The following is a 25,140-nucleotide window of genomic DNA, read 5'->3' on the forward strand; positions in this document are numbered from 1 at the left end:
CACACAAGATAAATTTTGATTAGCAATTAGCAATACATAAATACTCAGGAAACAGATGCAGTTTCTAGTATAACATGAGCCGTTAAAACAAAACCAACATAGTGTGTTTGCGACCAGCATGGATCCAGACCAGCCTGCGCCTTCGCGCAGTCTGATCAGGATCCATGCTGTTCGCTTACGAACTCTATAACAAGAAAGAAACTGATAGTGGACAGTATGGATCCTGATCAGACTGCGCGGATGCACAGGCTGGTCTGGATACATGCTGGTCGCAAACCCATTATGTTGGTTTTGTCATGGCGCGGCTCAAATATTTTTAGTATGCAACAACATAAGAAATTAACATCATGTATTACATAACATTATACTAAATAATAACTAAAGGAAGACTAAATCATCAATCTATCTCCCATTCACTCCTTAGCAATAAAAATACATGTAAAAATGGATAAAAGCAACTCTTTCATTCATTATTAATGTAATAATTTTACTTTCAACACAATATAATTATTTATCATCATGAACTATACCTCTATTTCATAAAAATATAGTAGAAATAATGCCATGTGTTTCTCTACATATTTTCAAGAGTTATTTCATTTACAAGTTTAAATTTCTGCAAGGTCACTGCTAAGAAGTTACAACATAATCATATCCCAGAAAGAAAAAGTCCCATTATTTTCTCTATACTAACACCCTACAAATGTACACGAAATTTATCATACTTCAAATACAATGCTCATTCATAATGTTTAAAAGATTTGCAACATTGGAAATATAATCAAAAGATATGGCAATTAAAGCTAAAAGGGATTTTTATCTTATGATTTAACAATCTAATTTAACAATTGTGGGGGCATAAGGTATGATTTCTCATTGTTCTTTATATAATCATGTAATTATGCTAACAACATTCTGCAAATAAACTGTATTGTAGTGTAATTTGTATTGTATTGTATTGTATTGTATTGATTATGTATGGGAAAGAGACTATAAAATTTGAAAACAATCTAAGCATAGTAAAGTTCTTTTGACTTTCAACTTATACACTCACCATTTACCATGGCATGAGCATAATGATAATGTTGATTCAATCATTGGTGCAGTAATAATATCATTTGAAGTTAATTCCAATCTTAGATAGAAAGGCAGCTCACATAAAGAAAACTTGTAAAATGAAGAAAATGAAATGTAAACCAAGTGTTACACAGAAAATCTGTCCTGCGGAAAATTGATACTTTAGATGTTTGATAGGAATTATACGACGCAATTTGTAGCTTGTATAAAGAAATTTCTTTGATATATACGCAAAGTATTTCGTGCATAAAAAGATTTTAAAATGAAATAAGCAGTAAAACACTTGACAATTCCTTTGATTCTCATACACATCAAAACAAAAAAAATAACACTTAAGAAAATTTTTAATAAATTTAGATCCAAAAGAATGCTTTAATTTCTTAAAAATGCCACAAAAGCATTGAAGAAACATATCTACATCAAACAATAACTAAAACAGTTCATGCTCACTCGAAATCAGATTTTTCTCTTTCAACTATTAGATTGTACACACCTCTCTAAAGACTGCTCATTCATTTCACAATGCCTCAATAAAGCCCATCTTTACAATATAAATTATATATTGGAAACTTCATAAATAACAAATTACAAAACTTGATCTTTGGAGATCAAATATTTTCAATTATTTGCAATGTCATGTCTAAGATTTATTGCCATACTAATATTGACCTTTTCAAAAAATACAGCCTATCAACTAACAGTTAATGACATTTCAATTTTTTATTTCAAATGTTCAAAATCTTGCTACGTAAATATCAACTTTTCTTATCATTCAACGGGGCTTTCTCAAGACTTCTTTTGTTACCTATGGAGTCTTTGTAAGGGACACTCTCAAGATTATGCGTGATTTCCCATTGCAAATGTTCTGCTAAATAGTTAATGTCACTCTGAAGGTAAATTGTGCTGTCTTTGATGATGTTTCTGAATTTATTGTTCCTGTTAAAATATATCAGATATATAAGGAAACTGTTCTGCATATTCCTTGTAACGTAGGTTGATTTAATCAGCTTGTTCACAAAATTCTACGCCTACTTTTACATTTGTAATTCACTTCTTACCTGAAATGATAAAATAAATAAATACATTCTAAAGCATGAAATGATAAAATAAATACATTATAAAACACCTGTAAGTTTAATTGTGAAAGCTTGAATGCCTCTAATATAAAAGATTTGTAAATACGTGGATAGTTATTTCTGCTTTAAGCAATATATAGAGAAAGAAAATGTGCAGTTAAATTGGGTTTTCATTTCTTTAATTGATGCAATAAAAATAATCACACAAAAAACAGTAAAGTCTCTAAAGCAAAATATTGTGCTATTGTAAGTCATGTTAATGTAAATGATACCTATCTCAAAACCGTCTCAATGTTTGTAAAGTGTCAGATACAAAGAAGATGTTTTAAACTTGTAATTGCATATAAAGTATGCATAATTAGGATTTTTAAAAGGATGAAATCTTAGATTTAAATGAAGACACTTGAGTATGTTTGCATAGTCCATGTACACATTCTACTCTATATATATAAGTGAAAAGGTGAGTAACAAGAGCTGTCAGAAGGACAGCGCGCTCGACTTTTTTAGTGCTTGCCTATAAAACAAAACTTTGACAGTTAAGGGCACACAAGACTTTAACTAGGAATTTCTAAGTACAAATCAAGAAACATTTTCACAGAGTTATCTTCTCTTGCTTACAGATAGGTCTCATGATGGCACATAAGAACTCCAACTTCCAAAGTAATATCTCAAATGGTTAAGTCAACAAGTGGACAAGAATGAAAATTTTAACTGAGTTTCTAAGTCAAAGAGGGCCATAATTCAAATAAATCCTTAACAGAATTACCTTCTCCTGCCCATGTTTTGGACCATGATGGTAAACAAGTATTCCAACTTCAATTTAATATCTCAACCAGTTCAGTCAAAAAAGTTGACTGGTACAAAAAAAGTTAACCAAGATTCTAAGTCGATAAAAAGGCCTTAATTTTTAAAAACAAATCCTTGACAGAGTTACCTTCTCTTGCGTACAGATGGGGGTAATGATGTGAAATAGCATTAAAAGTTTCAAAGCAATATCTCAAAGGGTTAAGGCAATAAGTGGATTTTACCCATATTCAATGTATTTCTAAGTCAAAAAGGGGCATAATTCTGTCAAAAACCTTGACAGAGTTATGTCCTCTTGTCTGTTGATGAAGGTCGTGATGGTAAACAAGTATGGTCAGTTTCAAAGCAATACCTCCAATGGTTTTGAAAATAAAGTGAGGTGGTACACAAAAAACTTAACCAAGCTCATACATACACTTTCTAAGTCCAAAAAGGGCCATAATTCTGTCAAAAACCTTGACAGAGTTATGTACTCCTGTCTGTAGAATGGAGGTTATGATGGTGAACAAGTATGGTAAGTTTCAAAGCCATACTTGTAATACTTCTGAAATAAAGTGGGGTGGTACGAAAAACTTAACCAAGGTGTGACGCCAACGCCGACGCTAACGCCGACGCCGACGCCGACGCCGACGCCGGGGCGAGTAGGATAGCTCCCCTTTTCATAGAAAAGTCGAGCTAAAAACGAATTTTTAATACATCTTGTCTGAGATATATTGCTTGCAAAGTTCATAATTCTTCATGGAAATGTAGTGTACTATATAGGTCATTAGGCAACATTTTGGGCTGTCACTTATCACCCCATCTTAGCTCATTTTAAAGTAAATATAGATAACCCCGAATCCACCAACACACCCTATCAAGTTCATTGTAGAACTTTTATATTTTCTTATATAAACTAACTAACTGCATTCAGTTACAGTACATTTAATTGAAAGAAATTAATTATATTTCTAATATTCAATATGACAGAGCCGGTATCTTTACATTCATTACGATAATGCTATCACATCATAATGAGGTCATGTCTAACAATGATAGTTAATTCAGTATGACCATAGTTATCTCATATTATGACAAAATACACTAGACAGGTGTGTCTCTCCCATTACTGATTCATTCAATGCCCGTATTGACTTATTGACTGGCTATTGTATCTCTTATCAGTCTGAGAAATCAATGATTCATAAACAATGTTGCCTTTATATCAACCCTGAACATGCTCAATATTTTAAATGGACTTGTCCCACTTCCATTTTTGGGACTGTCCATTATCAATTCTAGGGATATCAATTTGAATATTTAATGCTTGTCAACCAACAGTATAGAGCCTGGTCAGACTGCAAGGATGTTCAGGCTGGCCTGGCTCTTATAATACTGGTGGCAAAGGCTTGACGCTTTCAGTTCCAGCACTTTAAATTAAGGGCATATAGATTCAAATACCATTAAACGATGAAACTCACTTAAATAACAAGACAGCCTGCTCGATTATTCTCAGTGCTTGACAGTAATAAAAGGGATATAACTCTGTGAAGAGGTATTTCAGAGTTATGGGACCTGTGCCAATCATGTCAGAGATAATCACAGAGAACAAGACAGTGTGAAGTTTCAACCCATTCCTTTCAGTAGTTTTTGAGGTATCCAACCTGCACGAGAATACTAAATCCAATGTGTGATGCGATGCAAGGGTGTGTACAAAAGCTGTCCAATTCTACCAATAGGCTTAGCTGCATAGTTTGACCTGTACACCTGATAACCAATAGATCAAACTTATCATATTCATGTGTGTTAACGTTACTGAGCTGTCACACTTTTGAATAAATAAGAAAGACAAAAGTACATCAAAAGTTCGGAAAGTGAAGGCCATTTTTCCCTTAGAGGCAGAATTTAAGTAACTTTTGTTATAAGAAATCTACCGTAAACTCTGTACATGCTGCTAGCATAGCACCCTTAAAACTTATCTCATATTATTATGTGATATCAGTGTCGATATTGAATCAATTCATCAAAACATATTTACTATTCAAAGAAACGCTATCTAAGCTTGGTATGGTGAGAAGTTCATTCTTGATTAATTTTATTTTCCCCACAAAATTATTTTAATTTACAATAATAGAAAAATATGAAACATAGGACATACCTGATATAAATGTATATAACTTAAAATGTTGATGGTTCCAATGATAACATAGCCAAGGTACATGAAAAAATTCAGGAATTCCTGAAATGAAAAGCATAAACTATTTATTACAAAAACAACATACTCAAAAAGATTAAATTTCCTTTCTATGAATTGTTTGTTAACTGAGAAGTATCATTTTACAGACAGGAATGAAACTTGAGTGTTGTATCTGGCATGTCATCCGATTCTTGAAATGTTGAAGGCAAAAGACAACAAAAGACATTTCAATAATGATATCACATTATAAGTTGACTAATTTAAAAACTGTATAACTTCCTTGTACAAGTTAGTATTATAAGGTCAAGTAAAACTTGAGTTAGAAATCATTGACCCTTGCCAATAAATGACAGACCCCTTCTCTTACCTATTATTTGAAAAACGAAATATTTTACCAGAAATACTGGCATAAATGCTCTTTTATTAACAAATATGATGTGGTGAAATTCTTATTGTAATTTACGAATCAATTAAGTCAAAATGCTAATTCAATTTAAACTGATCATGGTTATGCAAAAGGAGTTAAAACATATCAATCATTAGAAATTAACAGTATACTATTATAAAACTTGTGTCAGAAGGACCATCAGTATCTTACCCAGATCCTGTCCACAAAGACCGCCAACAGCACCATGTGAAGCCAGGTCTGTCCCTCCCATATCCTCCATATGTATATAATAAACCAAGTACTTCCAGAGTGAAATGCCTCTGTCTGAATTTGCTGAAATCATCATAATGATAATATTATTATTATAACTTTCAGATTTTTGTCACCTCTTTATACAACAAAATATAATTACTGTGTATGCTGAGTAAGTCAAGTCTGAGTCTATTCCAATTTGCTGTTTCATTCATGAAAATTTAATCTTAATAAATTATCACATTGTCATTAGCACAGTCACTTTAAGGTAAGTTTTCAGCTTTACTATAAACTTTAAGAAACACCTCAGGACTGGTGCTCCTGTGGTGTATTTCAAGCATGAACGGGCATTGTAATGTCCCTTGCAGGATTCAAACCTTAACAGCAGACAGGTGCTTGACAGTACCTCAAAAACAGTGACCAGTACCATTTGGCTTCACAGGACATATATATTACAGTTTGTCAAAGTTAATCACTTTATTTTGTTTAAATTTTCTCAAAATATTTACAATCTCAACTGTATGTATTAAATTTATATGTGAAATGAGCAGATTTAATGGACTCCCCCTATTTACATAATGCACTCAATTTAAATGGGCAGGGCTAACAGTAAGTCAGTTATAGGTTATATACAGAGCTTTAAGAACTAATTTTCCCGCTTCACTTCATCTGCTTGAAAATTAATTTCTTAAAACTCTGAATATATACGTATAACCTATAAGTACAGAAGGGACATTTAAATATTTATAACAAAAATCATAAGACATTCTAAGACATTCTTATACAGTATCTCTTAACATGAGTGAAAATTGTAGAACTCAATTTATAAAGAAAATCAAGCTCTGAACTTTACAACAAAAAACTTTTATTATATTATAGCATTGCATGTATAAGAATGCTGCACATTATCCTGAAAGAATTCGGTCATACTCTGTACAAAAATGTCATAACCAGACATACAGGTAATGTTAACAAAGATTAATTTGTTATGAGAGACTCTCTACCTGAAATCAAGCCAAACCTTTGTAACTTCATAGACTTTGTTGAGTGCACTGCTATTTTTTTCCCTATTACAATGTTAAACTTCACAGACTTTGTTGTTGTGTGCTAATTTTTTCTACCTATTGCAATGTTATGCAATTACAAAAACAGATCCTAAAGACCTTTGTTCAAAATTAGTATGGTGGGATTAGTAACAATAAAGTTCTTAATGGCTGAGAAAGATTAAATCTTAAATAGACCAATTATTATATCACAAAATTGAGGATAAACGATTTTTTTCTCTACTTCTTATTTCTGTACCAGACAATGCATGTCCCAAATAAAATCCAAACAAAAAATCCTAACTGTTGGTGCACAGTTATTAAAAGGAATTACAATAGAGCTTATACAAATGTATTTATATTACATAGAATATCAATTGAAAGATTTTCAGTCGGATCAAAGTAAAGCATGGCTTAACACTATTATATTATATTTCAGTATTCCATTAACAAATCTGATATCATTTAAGTAAACAATGTATCGATTTACAGTAGTTTTATTTACAATGCCTGTGTTCAAATCAAAACTTTCAAAACATCATCAAGTTTAAACAGGATAGCAAGACCATTATGATAGAAAATTATACATGTATATAGTTATGCAAAATTGTCAATTTATAACTTTTTAGTCTAATTTAGTAGCTAAACTTTATTATTAATGGTAATACCCCAGTAATTAATATTAAGTTCATTTACACAGAAATTTTAATTTAAATATTGCTCAAGATTAAGATTTTGAAAAATCCTGCCATTGTACTATAATATAACAGTATAGGAAATTTGATAATATAGGGTTGGTGTGTAAATAAAAATATTGACCCATCTTAAATTGACCTCTTATTGAAAGGAGTTATTGCTTTTATTTGAAGAAGCAGTGTTTACTTGTTAATCAATGACCTGTAATGCGAAGTTGTCAATTAAGGTAAATATCAAGTGGTTCTATATATTGGTCCACCATTTTTAGCAGAGGAACGTGTAAGTGTTTCCAATTTGTAAATCTAAATCTTTCAATAGAATTAACCAACCTATTTTCAAATTTTCAAGAATTCATGGTATACTTTTAAAAGAAATACTGTATCCTTAAAACCTCTGAAAACAAGTTGAGGCTGGTGAACCAAAATGGTAATTTTCTGAGTTGTGAACTTTGGGGCGGGGTTGAAAAAACAAGTTGTCAGAGACAATAGTCAAATTTTGAAATCTGACAGTCACTATGAATTTTTGAACACCATTTTGGGAAATTGAGTATTTTTGGTGATTTTGGACACATCAGTATGAAGAAAGAAAGAAAATATACTAACTGTAAGATTTGGGTCCGAAAGATCTGTTTGGAATACCTCGGTATATCGTTCCACGCATTTATCCCAGGAACCACCTGCCACTGCTATCATTAATCCTACACTTAAACATCTTAAAAAGACGTACTTTTTAGTCAACGCAACACCACCATGTCGCTCATGGCCCGTTAAAATATTCAAAATATTGAAATTAAATTTTTTATTTGGTGAATTATTTGGCACAGGGCTTGTAGATCCACTGTCTGACTTTGTTAACGGTAAGGACGAGTAGTTTCCATTTGCAGGTATTAACACTTTCCAGAGATAGAACATTATACCAACCATTAAAAATATGCCACCTAATATATCACTGTATATGTCTACAAAATAACCGAATGTATTGTGATTTGAAACATACATTCCTTGCGTGTGGCTATGACTCCTGTATATGACCCCGTCGAAATCATCTAGCCAAGAACGGAACTCGTATAAAAGAACTGCTATTCTCCGATTACTCAAATGTTCCGATGATACCATTTTCGCTGATACCATACTGACCATGACATGTGTAATACTGATCATGTTTGGGGTTACGAAATAGAAAACTTTACTGAAGTGCGTAATTTCGTCGAAATATTCTGCCGTTGGGCCGATTATATAATGATTCACAGGGTCCGTCATCAGTAGTTTCATGCTTAATGGTTTGAACGGTGAGAAAAATCCAGGAACTGCAGGATCTTGTTTAACAAGCGACATTTCTTGTACTGTAAAGTACAGATGCGTATCCATGGAAATGAAGAATGCCAACATCACTTACGATGAACACAACAAATAAAAACTTCCCATTACAGGTGAAGCTCATTGATGAATACGATATCATTTTGCTTCCTCCTTTCACAAACTCTTTCAAAAAAAATCTGAACTGTTTTTATTTTAGACTGCACTTATTACGTCCTTGTAAAGCGTGACTATAGATATGTATGAACGAAGAAAATATCCAGTTCAATTATGATGTCGCCTTATGGTAAAACTATAACAATGACTAGAGACCACTCAAATACTTTCAATTCAATTCCACTGGTATCATAAATTAAATGTATCACAGCTAGTTAGTTAAAGTGTATCAATAAAATATCATGTTGTATTGTAACGTCTTCACGCACACTGTCACTACTTGACGCGTCTATTTGGCTTAATAAAACAAAGAGGTCTTTTAAACTTGAGATATTGACCTCTACACTTATTTTGTTTTATCAACCATTCAACTGTCGATTTTGATAAAAACTTTGCCTATAATTTTTGTGTTATCTATAACACTTTATTAAAGTGTAAATCACATGTTACAACATGTACAAATCCTACAGTAGGATATCAAACTACTAATCTAACAATCCACCAATAATGTGTCGAAATTCATATACATGTAGGTGACTTCTTGACTTGCCACTGCTCCTTCCTGTTTTCACTAATGTCATCCAACAAATTTTTTTCACTCTTAAAGTTGGCCGTATTGCTGGAAATAAAAGATACAAATTTATTAAATTAAAACTTTCAATCTGAAGAAAAAACATGAAAAAACATGAAAGAATTCTTAGTGCAATATATCAAAGATAATGAAATGGGTAAAATCAAACAAAAAAAAAAAAAGGAAAACTTTTTTATTGCAGGCTTGATAAGTAATATATAGTCATAGCATTTTTAAGCTTAATAGTAATTATAGTAAATACTGTGAAAGTTACATCCTGTTTTATATTTGATATAGAATTCCAAAAAGATATACATGTAAGAAAGATATAAGTTTATATGAATTAATCCCCTGTACAGTAGAAATATTTCAAACTTTATAATCCAGAACACACATCTTTAATTGAATATCATATAAAATTATGTAAGAACAAAAAAAACACCTTTTCACAGAGTCTGAACAAAAAAACGCACTAAATACTAACTACCATGCATTTAACCACAGTGAGAATCTAACTTTAATATAATGTAAGTATATTTAGAACAATCAACTCCAGGTATGCACATGGTATCATACGATATATATATACATGAATTACATGATAACATGTACATTTACCTATACTACTTACTATTTACCCTACTCTATAGCTGGTTTAACATATCAGTTATATACACCATGTAGATATGGACTGCAATTACCTACTAAACTTAAAGCCATGGTAAAAACTTTACTATAGTTTATTACTATCTCATGAATAATACACAGGATATACTCAGCTAGCACTTACTTCCTGGAGTTAAAGTACATGTACATACATGCAAACTGTTTTTGATGATAAAGTGGGAGATTTTTCTTCAAAAAGAGGGAGATTTTAGAATTTGCTATAAACAAAGAAGAAATTCTGATAAAAAGAGGGAGATTTCTTAAATTTGTGAAAATACCCCTTCAGTGATAGTCTCCTGCTTAAAGTGGGAGAGTTCACATGTATGCATGTAATAAGTCATACTTAAGTACCAAGATGAAATTTTTTATAAAAAATTTCAATTTACCGGTATGTTGTTTTTTTTATATATATATGCTTGTTTATTGAAAGAATTGTTACATAGACAGTCTAAATTTTTATTTATGTGAATAACTATTCATGAATATTGTATGCAAACAGAATAAAATGTTCCTGCTGCTATTTTTAGCAAGTTTGACGATGATTTCACACAGTCATACCAACTCACTTTCAATTATATATTATAAATGATAAATTCCTTACTTTGTGATCATTTTTATAACAAAATATAGATAAATTTTACAATCCACACTATCAGCTAATTTTTGTCAACCTCCGTAACATCTATAATATTTTACTAAAATTACAAATTTACTTTTCTGAAAATCACTTAAAAGTTATATATCAAATCCCCACCCATTACATCAACTATTCATAAACATTCAATAACAAATAAATCATTGATTTACAAACAAAATTTGAACTGATAAGAGTGTGGTGACATTTTTATTTAATTGAATGTTTGTGATATTGAATGATACTATAAGAGATTTTGATTTAAAGTCTTAGGTCTTGAAAATAAAATCTGAAAGCATTCATTGTATAATTTATTGTCCCTTTAAAGTGTCATTCAGAATTTTCTCTTGAGATTTGTTTATACCTTCACAGCAAATGTATGTAAGTAATAAAATAGACCCCAACCCCCTTCCCCCCTCACACACGGTCACCATACACAGTTAACTTGACTTCTGGTTTTTGAATAACCTATTAAAAGTTAAATAATATACAATGACACTTTTAACATCAATTAAAAATATTGCACTTATTCAAAGTCAATACATGTAGATGATATCCAGAACTCCGCAAATATGGGTTTTTCCAGGTATAATTTAACTTTTACCATTATAAGCTTCAAGGTGCACAACCGGCCAACCTATTGTCTGTCACTGCAAAAGTTTGTTTGTTAACCCCTAGATTAGCTGGGAAAACCCAAAAAACTCTTAATTTCAAAGTTACATTGTAGTATACTGACTATATAATAGATTTAACTCTTAAGAGACAATGTCAAAGGGATCATACTGCATTTCAGTTAAAAGCTATTAACATATACTTAAAAGTTGTTACTTGAACATTGTACTCTGGGATTTCAGCTTTCATCAAATTTTTAAATTGCTTTGACAAGTCAACCTGGTAATAGGAACATGTATAAACCCATTTCAAATCTATATAAATTTTTGTGTAATCAAATATATGATACCAAACTGTCACATATTTATCATTGTTTGGCCTTTATTAAAAATATTCATACTGACTTGTGCATTCCCGGGTGTAAAAAGTCCATGCTTTTCCAGGGATTTCCATGGAAAATAAGAGGCTGGAGTATTGGAACAAAATTTTCCAGCCTGAAGCTGAGAAAAAATGGGCTGGAAAAACAGGGAAAAAACATGGAACATTTTCCATGCTGCATGGAATGTTTTCCATGTTTTCCATGGAAAAGCATGGACTTTATTCCATGCTTTTCCATGTACATGGAGTATTGGAACAAAAGTATGGATTTTTTTCCAGGGTATTCCATGTGTCTGCCAACCATAGAGGCTGGACTTTTTACCATGGTAAATAGTCCAGCCTTGATGGAATAACATGGAAAAAAATCCAGCCTAATTCCAGCCTCCGTGAATGTTCTTAAAATTTAAAATTCTCTGACGGAATTCAGCACATGAATGTTTGGGGTGGAATTTTTATTAGTTTAACATGATCAAATATTTCTTTCACAAAATTTAATACATATCCTTTAGTCCAAATACAGAATAGAACATCCTACATTCACTAAAGCACAAACAGTTTTTTTTCTAGCTGCAGGTTGGTAGCTAGGTTCATGTTGTCTTATAAATTTTAGCAATGATTTTGCTCTTAATCTGTCAATGAGAAACTGTTTTAATCTTAAATTTGTTTCAAGTGTTTCTGATTATTTAAATTACTATTTCTTTTATTGATGTCCATTTTCAGTCCTCTGCCTGTGTTTCCTAGAACTTCTTGTGGTTGTTCTCACCTTTAAAGATAAAATTCATAATAAATTTAACACAGATGTGGTAATGACTTATGTTTTCTTGCATATAAATATTATGCAGTTATATATCGTATCTTTTAATAACATCAAATCTAATGTTTCAAATGTATTAACTATTAAATATTAACTATGCTTATGCATATTCAAAAATACTAAAGCAATGCAGTATATCTTATTTCATAGTGCACAAGTGTTTAAGAATTTCTCTGTACATGTATAAGAATTAAGTCAATTTGTGACAATATTTATCACCCAGTATGTATTTTTTCAAGAAAAGACATGGAATAAAAAAGTACACGTATTGAGATTTAAAAATATACCTTTTCAGGATTAATACTGCACATCATTATTAAACACTGTTGGTAATTCTCACAGTCAGCACTTATGTCCCAGCCTGCAAGTTATGTAATTGTATAATGTAAAATGTAATTTTAGATTGTTCCATTGAGAACACAACACATACATGTAAATAACAAATGATTATGATGACCCTGTTCAGCTGTACAAAACTACTGATTGTACCATTTAGTCCTATTTAATCAAATTGATTTAATTTGTTTTATTTGTAGGAATGAAAAAGATCTAATAACAATTGTCATTTTAACAATATACATTATAAAGAAATCATTGAATAATTTATATTTTACAGATTATACATGTATAGATTAAAAACAATTATCAGAAAAAACAAATGCATGAAGTTGAAAATATAAAAACAACCTTGATCTCTTGTTACAAATGTTGATAGTTTGATATATAACCTGTTTCTGCATTGATGTAACTTAAGGTTTATAAATACCTGATTCTGTTGTATATCTCTTTGTCCCAGGTGATTCTAATTGTTATCATACCAATACTTAAACACTTTAAAGTCTTAAACATTTTACAATATCTCCAAAACTGCTAAAATATCAAGTACATCCATTTGCACTCTTTGCTGACCCAGATATCTTAGAATTCAAAATTTACAACAGTTACTGGACAGGTCTATCATTATGTAAAGCAGGGTTTATCTGCTCATCATTTTAACTTTTATTCTTTGAGCGTAAAAGAAAATATCAAATAGCTAATAGATATATAGATTTTAAAGATCATTACAAATTTTTGTACAAAAAAGATTGCAATGTCCTTCTAGATACATTCTTCATATGAAATTTATAATGTTATCTCTCCCCAAAATAATCACATGGAACAGCCTGATCTGAAATGACCAGTGGAGTAAATTGGTCATGCACAGATGGTTAGAAAATGCTGGTCAATGAGTTTTATCAGAGCTCTGATCTGTGTAGTGTAAAATCTCTGTGGATGTAGTATTTATTTTCCTAAATATTGGTCAATTTAATATAGAATATATAATTATGAGATTCTTTCATGCACTGTTTTGTTTTGTTTATTTATTTATTGTTATCCAAAAACATGAATTCTTACAATTTAAAAATGGCAAGCAATGCAATCCCATCTTGATTATTATAGTGTCTGAATGATTTAATCACAGACTTCAATTAATTTATAGTTAAACTTAAAGCCTGTAATTAAATGGATATTATTTCATTGTACATAACTTCATGTAGATTTATTTAAATAATAATATGTATTTTGAACAATCAATTCATTTATGTCTTTAGGATAGACATTTTTCTGAGATACCCTTTTTCAGCTACCGTACATAAAAAGTATAAAGTGTCAAATTTCAAATCATTTACAGTAACTTGCATTAAAATAAATGATGATTGTATATTTTCTTCGTAAATTTACAATATTGTGCTGAATATATAAAGTAAGATTTCTTGCAATTTTTACAAGTTTTTTCCAGCATACTTAGAAAGAGTTTAACACATTTCCAGCATCAAAAAAATCTAAGTTCCACTTTCCATGCTACATGGAAGTAAAGTCCATTGTTTTCCAGGCTTTTACCACAAATGTCCAGCCAATTTCCAGCCTATTCCAGCAATGCTGAAAATGGCTGGACAAAAAAAGTCCACATAGCATGGAAAAAATACCAATTTTCCATGAAATTCCATGAAATTCCATGAAATTCCATGCTTTTCCATAGTTTTCCAGGGTTTACCAGCCTCTCTTCCAGGCTTACCCTGGAAAATCTACACCCGGGTTGTGTAAGGTCGCTAAGGGGTATTTTTCATTGGTCATAATATAAAATCATTAAACAGTACCTTTAGCAGGTTTGTCAAGATGACTACACTAACAATAACCATTCAGGAGTGGTTTGCCCATCATTAGCTATTGATTATCTTGTGAAAAGCATTGTTACAGTTTGAAACATCTAAACCTATATCCTTTTATTTCAATTGACTTCAAAATCCTTATTGACAAACGAAACTAACACAAAATTTTCAAACATTTTAACCAATGCTAGGGTTGGGAGATCCTTTTATTGCAGGGTTGCTTCTTTCAAGAAAAAAACTTTAAAATCATGCAATATTGGACCCCTCGAAAATTCAATTTACATCAAGTTTTTTCTTCCTTTTTTTTTTGCAAAAATACTTTTCCCAAAATTAAAGAGAAAGCACATGTGACAAGAAAACCCTGCTATTGGCCTTATACAATCTGACGGAATCAAGATTGAATCAATTGATTTAAAAATAATCAAAATATTATTTTACCTGTTTAAATTAACTCCGCATACATTGTAACTTGTACCATACAAATTAGGTATTAAAAAATCATGATCGAACATAAACAAAGTCACATGGGTAGATCTGGTCACGTAACTAGAGCTAGTACTTGGGAAGAATCCAATAGACCATTTACATGTCACTTTTATGTTTAAACTGTTAGAAAATGAACTTTTAAAATCACCAAATACTGTTCTATAGTATCAGGTTGCATACAATGTACATTTTTGTAAATGTAAAAAAACTGAGTGACTGATAGGGGGAGGCCAGCCCTTACTTAAAATTGTGGAAAAATAACACAGTTTTTTAAGAAAAGAAATAAATTAATATGAATGATGAAAAAAAATGAAAACTGGTACCATTGTATGCACCCTAATTTGAAAGGCTACCGAGAACTGAAAATCTGGAGACAAGAAAAAATTGTTCAAAAAAATATAATATACATGTGGTACCTTTAATTACAGAGTGATAACTCTACACTGTTACTTTTAAAGATAATTTTTTTACTACAAAAAAAAACTTTTTAAAGTATCATTTTTTTATGTTAGCAACAATTATGAATATGAACTAAAAGATCTAGTTTCTCTACTTACTAAGTAAATTCAATATAATTCCCAATTTCCTACTTCAAGTTATTAATTTTCAATTAAGGGCTACAGGTTACTTTAATTATATATATATATATAAATTTGGAAACACTTCCATTTTCTGTCAACAACATTATTGTACATGCAAGTATCAAGTATGAAATTATAAATCTAAACTTACCTTAAACACATATATATATCAAATATCCTAAATAAAACTTTTAAAAACAAATATAAAATTTCAATCTTTAAATGTAAAGAAATGAACAATGTTTCTATAAATAGCTTAGATTATTATGTATATGTCTGTACATGTAATTTAAAAGTTGACCCCTGTACTATATTTAGATCAAACATGATAAGTTTATCTGACATTCTCTATCAGCCCTTGGGGCCTTATTTTTTACACCATATAGCAACTGTTAACAGATATTTATGTAATATACAAGATGGAAGCCAATCTATGACAGATCTGGACAATGTTACCTGTCATGTACATGTATACAAATATATACATACATGTATATATTCCTGTCATCTTATAGCTATAATTAAGACATTTTGGTACATTTGATTTAAAGTCATACAGTTTCAGCATGAACCCTTGAATCTGATCGTCCGGGTCTGATCCCCTATCAATATTCATAATACCTATTTTGTAATAATTTTGTATTGTGTCCAATTTAGTGAATTTACCTTCAATAATTTAAGACAGAGAGAAAAATTATTAAACTAATTGTTAAACTCATAAAATCATGCTTTAGTGTACATACACAATCAAAAAGGACAGATTACAGTGTCTATTAATTAAGTGTCACATTAGTCATTGGTACAAAAGTGTAACTTGACAGTCAAAGTTCATCTCTAACTTTGTAATTATCTCCCTTAGTTTGTACAATAATAAAGTTGTTATCCACTTGAATCAATTAATTATTAGATAATAATTATACACCACATCATGCAATTATGAAACAGTGTCACCAAAAATAACTGATTGATTATACATCATCATATTCATGGCATAGCATTCATATGAAAATACTTTGTTTCAAGTATAAACTTGTAAAGAAATACATGTAGCACAAAAAAAGTTATAGTTTCCAAAAAAGTTAACCATTGGCCAATTACCTGAATCATGTTTAGCTTTTGGTGAATTAGTACAGTTATAGAGACACAGTATTTGTTTGGAAGTTTAAATAACTACTTTGTTTGCATGGTTTTCATTTTGCTACTTTTATGACAATTTCACATTATACAGCACGTAATATTTGCATCTTACATGATCTAAAACCATGATTTTTTAATCATTTTTAAAGTAATGTTTTCCCTATACTCTAATGGACATTTTTTTTGTTTCTTAGGCATAATGTGCCTTTAAAGCTCTCAAATAATAAACAAACAGTGTCTATAACATTGCTCTGTTACTAAATTTGTGATGGCAAATGTTAAATAATGCATACGACATTTGAAAGTAATTCACTTAACAGGCATTCCCAGTCATGAGAATTATGCATTGCCTCAGAGTCAATTATAAAACTAGAAAATTAATAATGTTGGTGCAATGTGTTCTTGCCCTATGTTGTCTCCTGTATAGCATTGGCCATGATTTACAAAAAAGGAATCAAATCCATGCAAAATCAATATTTGAGCCGCGTCATGACAAAACCAGCATAATGGGTTTGCAACCAGCATGGATCCAGACCAGCCTGCGCATCCGCGCAGTCTGATCAGGATCCATGCTGTTTGCTTACAAACCCTATAACAACTGATTACCAACAGCATGGATCCTGATCAGACTGAGCGGATGCGCAGGCTGGTCTGGATCCATGCTGGTCGCAAACCCATTATGTTGGTTTTGTCATGACGCGGCTCATTTTAAAGTGGATTGGTCTACAATGGGCATAGTTTCCATAAGTAAATCAAATATTGATAAAAACAATAGAAATGTTTCATTCAATCACTGCTTCAAAAAACTGTTTACAAATTTGCAAGTGATTTAGTACGAGCATTTGCATGATGATTGATAAATAATAATATTTTGTTCTAGAACAGCATAGTATCTGCTTAATACAAATGTATATTTGATCAATTATATCAAACCCTTGTCAACAACATCCACACATTATTCTTCTGTGGTTTGTTATTACATCTGATACTAAATAATATCAAGGCAATTATTTATTGCATTACACACCTTCCATTGAAGACCACTGTTGCTATACAATGTAACAAAAGCTTAAAATGTTAAGTCAATAAATATTGCATAGATTGATTCAAAGCATAATCATTAAACTGTTCAAATGTCCTACAGTAACTCTGATGGGTGCCTGCCATTGTAGAATCAACAATCTTTTTTAAATGAGTTATGACTTCACTTCGACAGAACTCCTAATTTTCCCTAACCCCCTTAAGAAAAGACTCTAAAATATATGGAGAACAAAACAGTGTAATTAACTAAATAAATACATTGTATCTTGCAAAAAATTGATCATCTTTCATCAGTACTTAGATTTTAATTTCGAAACATGGCTGCTTGTTCATACTTCACAATGAGTGGAATAGCAGCAAGCCTTTACAGACCAAACAAAATGTGGCATGTTACTTTGAAGAGCCCACAAAAGAGATCTAGATAATAAGATCAAAGGAACAGTTAAAATCAACAAGAATTGTCAGTATGATAACATGCTTGTATATTCTCAGTGCCTAGTAAAACAAGAGCCAAGATAATCCAGAAGTTGAAAAAGGGCCATAAATCTGTCAAAATCCAAGTTTGAAGCATGCACCTTCACTTCAGGACAGCAATCAAATAAGTGTGTGAAGTTTCAACCCATTACCTTCTGAATCAGCAGATTTGGAGATATCAACTTGCATGCAAAAACTTTATATGAAAGCGTGATGCCAGTAGTAAATACAAATGTACCTGGGTGAGAACAATACAAAACTTAGCCTTATAAAAGTGTGCTTGTACAAAAATTTTACAAATTTAAGTAAGTTAAATACAAAATCATGCATAAAAGTCAAATTGTAGTTCAAACCAGTACCTTTTCAAAATACATGTACTATACTGTTAACAATTCCATTTTACCTTGAGATCAATAAATTTGCACTATAACCTGACACTAATCACTAAGTACTGTTAAATGACAAACTATTTTCCATTGCCTACTGGCTGGTATTTCAATATTTGTTTTGTCAAACAAGCTATTTTCAAAAACTGAAATCAGGTTTAAATGGGTTTTACACAATAGTTATACAGTCTACCACAACAGGAAACTTAAGATTATTTCCCATACACGGAAAGTGGTAATTGAAGCCGGGTAAAATTGTAACCTGATATTATAATAATACCCGATGTGAAATTCAAAATCAGGTTTACCTATAGTGTAGTACATGTCAAACAAAGAGTTAAGTTAAATACTAAACATGCTAAATAATAGACCTTTTTTGGGTTAAAATCTTAAAAACTTGTCTTTAAGAAGATAATTCTGACAATTATGCAGCTACATGTATATGCATACTTCTGTTCATATTAGAAGCTATTATGAATTGTGAAGACATCAGGTGTCCTTCTGTGCATTATTTCAGACACAAACCAACAGACACTCTGCAAGCTAGCTTGATTATATGATTTCTCACATGAAAGAATTCAAAGTCCCTGTGGGAACTGGAACCTCCAGTGGAAGGGGTAAGTGTTTTAAATCTAAATATAAGTTTGAATATTATATACAACTAATAGACTAGACTTAATATTTTTAAACCGATTCAATTTTAAACAAACGTTTAATCTGATATCTTTATACATAATATGCTTTTTCTTTGCCATCATAATTTATGTTGCGCTAAATTGATGCTTATAAACTTGGCTCACAATTATTGATTAAATAGCACATTCACAATATGACAAATTTTAACTTATCACTTATCAATGACAAAACTGTTATCTATGGAAAATATTTAATGGAGAACCCCTTTGTTTTATCATATCATGATAATATATACAGGTGCAAAATATATAGTTCTTATAAATAACGCGTTGATTCAATAGCCCCTTTCATCCACCTTTCCATGCTCTTCATACTTTGATGTTGAAATTTGACTGTGACCCATAACGATTATGACATAAGACAACATGCATTACATATTGTTTTTCGAAAAGCTAGCCAGGTTACGAGTAAGATTTTATTGACTTTACTTGGGCTATGAGCAATTGTTGAAATGTCATAATATCCCGTCCAGTAATTAGCATTAAATTTAAGGGTATTTTTGGCCATTTTGATGATTGATACTGATACATCATAATGATACATGTTCCCAAATGCCAAAAGTAGGGTTTTCTTCCCAATTTCAAGGATAAAATTCTCAAATACAAGGAATAGAATGCGAGTTACAAGGAGTGAAATATAAATGTATGAGTTCTATTAACCAAATAACTGATTTCTTTGTCTTACTTGATGTACATAATATATTGGCTATTTGCCAGGTATTTTTTTCAAATTGTCAAAAACTCTTGGGGATAGGGTCATGTTCCAAGTGCTGAGAAAAAAAACCCTGAGTTTTATAATATTAAAAGGCTAAGTTGCATTTGTATACCACATATCATGAGGCTGTGAAGTTACGAAAAAAATCTACCATTGACCACTAATGTCTCAGCTGCTTTAAATATATATCGTTGAGTGACCCGTTTTTACGTTGCCCTATTTCGACGCCATTTATATTTTGTCTCATGATTGATATAAGGTCGCTTACATCTTTATTCTACTACGCTTATAATAGCTAAAGGGGATTCCTTTAGTTGGTTAGGTAACAATATGTAGTGAGGAAGACACCCAAAGGTAAGATTTAGCATGTTATACCTTATTCAAGAGATTTTTGATTGATTTCACTAATGACCCTCACATTACTATGTTCTGTTTTCCTTGCGAAAATGGACGAGAAAATACCTCCCTGTCTGCTGACCTCATTTTCTTATTCTCAGGTCACGTGGCAGTAAAATCACCCAATAGTGTTGTTTTGGGCGCATTTTTTCACTCTAAGCAACCTGTATGTGTTGTAGATTTTCTTATGGTTATTAATCAATGAATGAATGTTAATTAATTGGACATGTTTACCTTATTTTGATGGAATGAATTGCCATATTTAATTAGTTGCTCCACCAAGTGTATTATTTTGTTTTTGAAGGTTTGACTAAGAAAGTAAAGGTGCTATTTTCCAACCTATATTTTTTCAGGTTTGGAGGTCAAACAGACTAGGGCAACCTACCAAACCACTGTAAAATTAAAACAATAGCATTTACTGCATATATTTATGTTTTATTTATGAGAGAAATAAAGAATCGATAAACTATTTTATACTTGTTGATACTTTGCAGGTCTATGCTCTTGATATTGGTGAACAACGTAAGTAAAAATATTATGGTGTACAGTCTCCTGTAGTGTGTATTTAAATCAGCCAATCAATGGCATCGTTTTAGGGCACTCTCAATAAAAACGGCTGCTCCCGGATAAAGTGAAAGTAGGATTGTTTATGAAAAGGAATAGCTGGAAAAAAGCTTAAATTTACCCATTTCATAAAGGTTAGAGATTTTTTAAAAAGTTAATACATTTTATTTTACAATACAATAACACGGTTTTTGTAGACGCAAACAAAACAATCCTTAAGGGCGTCGAAACTGGTCACTCGAGGATAGTAGAATAAACTCAAAACTGGAATTGGGGCTACATGTAGTTAATTCAAAATCTTAGATTCATTGACTGGTGCAACCCGGCCAATAAATGAAATTGAAGACAATGAAGTTGTACATTTTGCAAAAAGGTTAAAATTCATCACATACATTGTATCTATAAAGCAAAATCTTTTACATGATTTTTAATTTTATTACTTGTTGCTATACAAATTATGTAACTATAAAACTAGGAATTTCTGGTCTTTTTTTTACATGTACAGGTACTGTGCAAAAATCCCAAATTTTAATATAATAGCTTCTCTTATAAATTAACTGTATTAATATTTCGATGAAACTGAAAAAGAACAACAAAATTTTGGCCTTGTTTATAGTATGACTAGACCTATCCGAAAACAGGAATATCCGAAACTTGAATCACATTCACTGTAAAATATTTCAAAATATAGCACACTAGTGAAGGGTTAGTAAATACACAAAATTCGGGCATATCATAAAATCATAGTTAAGATACATATTTTAATGAAAAAAGAGCGAATACCTTATCTTACATGAATAAAAATATGACTCCTACTCCCGAATTCATCCGGTACAATAAAATCCGGAAACTTCCGGAAAAATCCGATCATTTAGGTACGAATTATTCGCCCCACCAAGGCATCAATTAATGCAATGACAATGATCAACTATTTTCATTTATGCAAATGTCTCTTTTATATTATATTTTTAAGACACTACCATTTGTATTTTCAAATTTTTCTTATAAGCATTATTTAAAACACATTTTGCTGAACATTAGGATCTTTAACGAACAATTCGTACCCATATATTATCGAACTGTACATATTCCTTTCAAACCCATGTTCGTGATACTGCTTAACAATCGTCTCCCATCCCCTCGGTTCGTGTTCACCGTTGTTAGGCAAAGCGCATCGGCAGTCGAATAAAGATATATCTGTCTCTATCTCCCATTTAGTTATGACCCTACGAATGGCAGACGATTTATCCTCCCCTCACCATCTAGCTCCCACTCCTGACTGTTCTCACCAAAACCCGTTTACTGTCCTGGCATGTTAAAACATGCAGACAGTTCTTCTTTCCCCTACCCCCTATCCCATTTCCCCTCCCACAAAAATCTATTATTAGAAAAAAATGATTATGTTCTAATAAATATTATGATGTACAATTAATGTACATGACTATTAAGAAAACAGTTACTTTATGGAATCCAGATTTTGAAAGTTTATCAAGCTCTAATCATCAAAGATTTTTTAATGAAGGTTAATTAGTTCAGTGAACGTTATTGATATTAAGTCAACAAAAGTATTCCTGAAAATTACAAATACATGTAAGATGTTTAAAATTGATGGATCTAGCTATATGTTTATCCAATATCTGACTAAAATTTAGATCTACTTAATAATTAACCGCGTTAATTATGAGATGATTTTAAAATCAGATTGTATCTATACATGTATCTGTCAAGAAAAGTTTGACACACGTGTAACTTTTTCATGTATTTTAATTCAATCAGTGCCTTCAATTTAAATTTTGCGTTTTGGACTTTCTTTAGGAATTCTATTTCTCAAAATTTTACCCATTCTTAAACAACTTAAAGTATCAATATTTATCGAGTATTTATAAGGATAAAAATTGGGATGAACAGTAAACAAATATTGAATATATGCAGATAGAACAGTGAGAGAACCGTAACCCTATCCGTCAGGGGAGTAGGCCTAACTGTTAAGGAGAATAGTCTGACTACCCCGGGGATAAGGAAACAGAGTAGATCGAGGTTTAAAAGTGAGATAAAGGTTAAAAAATAAATAAAAGCAAGGCAGATGAGTGTATTAGTGGCTTTTGGTTTGTGGGGGGTTAAAAGTAGTAGAAATTTAATTTAAGCCCTTTTGAAGGACTTAAACTGTTGTTTTTGTTCAGGGCCCTTTGGTCACATATCAAAAGCTGTTGTTTCCCCTTTAATTTAAAGGGTGGTTGGACCCTCCATTAATCACAAATATCAGTCAGTCACCCTGCTTAACAATCTTTAAGAAGTATGAATGGCAGGCACGTTGTTAGTGAACTGTTACTAGATTAAGGTAGCTTATATGTATGCAAATTTACAGTAAGTTCACGAGAGACCTTATAACCCTGCACGAACACGCAAACTCGAACTTTTAGGTTAATTAAAGACACAAATTTTATACACGTCATATAGACGGCCAGAAAGTGATAATCGGCCCTGAAGTGAATAATGCTCTCGGGGCCATTATTAACTTTGCGGTCCGATTATCACCTTTCGATCCTACTCTGCCGTGTATCACGGATCGATTTATATTACATATATGTAATATAAATCCGTGCGTGTATTAATCTCTTTTTAAAAATACAATTAACGTAACAAAAATTACTATAAATTCAAATTCATTGACCTAAATGGAATCAATATTTTATAGATATCAAAGTTCAAAGATTTGTAAAGATGGGAATGACTTTTTACCAGTAGGACACATCACAGACGGTCTTATAATGACTTAAAAAGTGCAATAATCCCAGCAAACATACCTATATCGGGCCGATATCGGCTATATGATGGAATAATGTGTCGGCTACCATATATCGGACCGAGTGTCTATCCGATATTGACATATTTCACTGATATAGGTCCGACATCGGTCGATTTATATTCGTTTGACATGATTTAAGTTTTATCATGGTAACGTTTTTTAGCATGTAGGACCATGAAACCGGGAAAAAATTTCTGAAATTTTAACGCGTTTAACCATTGAACGGATATTTATCGTAATTTGCACAATGGTAAATAGTTACCTACGCACCGTACATCCGGGCACGCTTTACATTTGGCCCGCAAAACTCAACAAGGGACAAAAGTTCGAATATTTACAATCGCTGGGTAATTTAGCATTTTCTTATACCTTTTTGATAAAATATCATTAACATAATTGATATACTGTTGAGTGCTATTGAAATTTTGAAAAATAAATAAAAAATATATGGACAAGATGGCTTTGATTTTATAGTCATACAATTTCGCGATCACGTTAAATTGGGTTGGTAATAATTTCTTTTAAACCTATAGGACCTTAGCAACTTGTTGACATAAATAAGAAATAATTTGTTCTTAAGTTTAAGCAAGACTTTGCCATTAAAATTTTGTTGAAACAAAATAATGAAAAGTTACATTTTGACAGAGAAAATTCAAGTTCGAAAAGATATGCGTTGCAAGGTCTCCATTATCCATACTAAAACAGCATCAGTGTTTTGTTTGTTTTTTTACTTTTTTTGCTTACTTATATTGAAAGTTATGTTTCTCATTAAATAATATTTTTGTATTTTAGCACGAGATATCCCGCATTTTTACCCTATCAGAAAAAAATGTCTCGACAACAGACACAAATATTTGGACACTGTTCATCGGGTATTTGGTATCGTGTCAAAGTTGGAAAGTCAAGATGGTGGTGGACCAACTGAATTGCCTGATGATATTCATTTACCAGTTACAAGCATTGAAAAACTGGAGTTGGTTGAGACAGGTTTACAAGAACCTGGTTGTTTCAATGGCTTCTTGGGTAAATTTATTTTCATTAGTTAGAAAG

General features: G+C 31.3%; 1 protein-coding gene across 4 annotated transcripts; it reads right to left on the bottom strand.

Moving 5' to 3' along the window:
* Positions 1–1,814: 1,814 nt before the first annotated feature.
* On the bottom strand, positions 1,815–22,531 carry LOC132758356 (ceramide phosphoethanolamine synthase-like). 4 transcript variants are annotated; one of them, XM_060749976.1, is made up of 5 exons: positions 22,349–22,531; positions 8,115–9,603; positions 5,732–5,854; positions 5,095–5,175; positions 1,815–2,135 (listed from the first exon to the last, which is right to left on the bottom strand). In XM_060749976.1, exons 2-5 carry the CDS (start codon positions 8,898–8,900, stop codon positions 2,112–2,114), a joined length of 1,014 nt encoding a protein of 337 aa, XP_060605959.1. In that variant the 5' UTR covers positions 8,901–9,603; positions 22,349–22,531; the 3' UTR covers positions 1,815–2,111. The 4 variants fall into 4 exon arrangements, with proteins under 4 accessions (XP_060605959.1, XP_060605957.1, XP_060605958.1 ...); XM_060749974.1 differs by lacking the exon at positions 22,349–22,531 and adding an exon at positions 22,068–22,152; XM_060749975.1 differs by lacking the exon at positions 22,349–22,531 and adding an exon at positions 22,078–22,148.
* Between the last annotated feature and the right edge of the window lie 2,609 nt (positions 22,532–25,140).

This window comes from Ruditapes philippinarum, unplaced genomic scaffold (assembly GCF_026571515.1).
Source record: "Ruditapes philippinarum isolate M1 unplaced genomic scaffold, ASM2657151v2 ctg7285_1_1_1_1, whole genome shotgun sequence".
Taxonomy (NCBI): domain Eukaryota; kingdom Metazoa; phylum Mollusca; class Bivalvia; order Venerida; family Veneridae; genus Ruditapes; species Ruditapes philippinarum.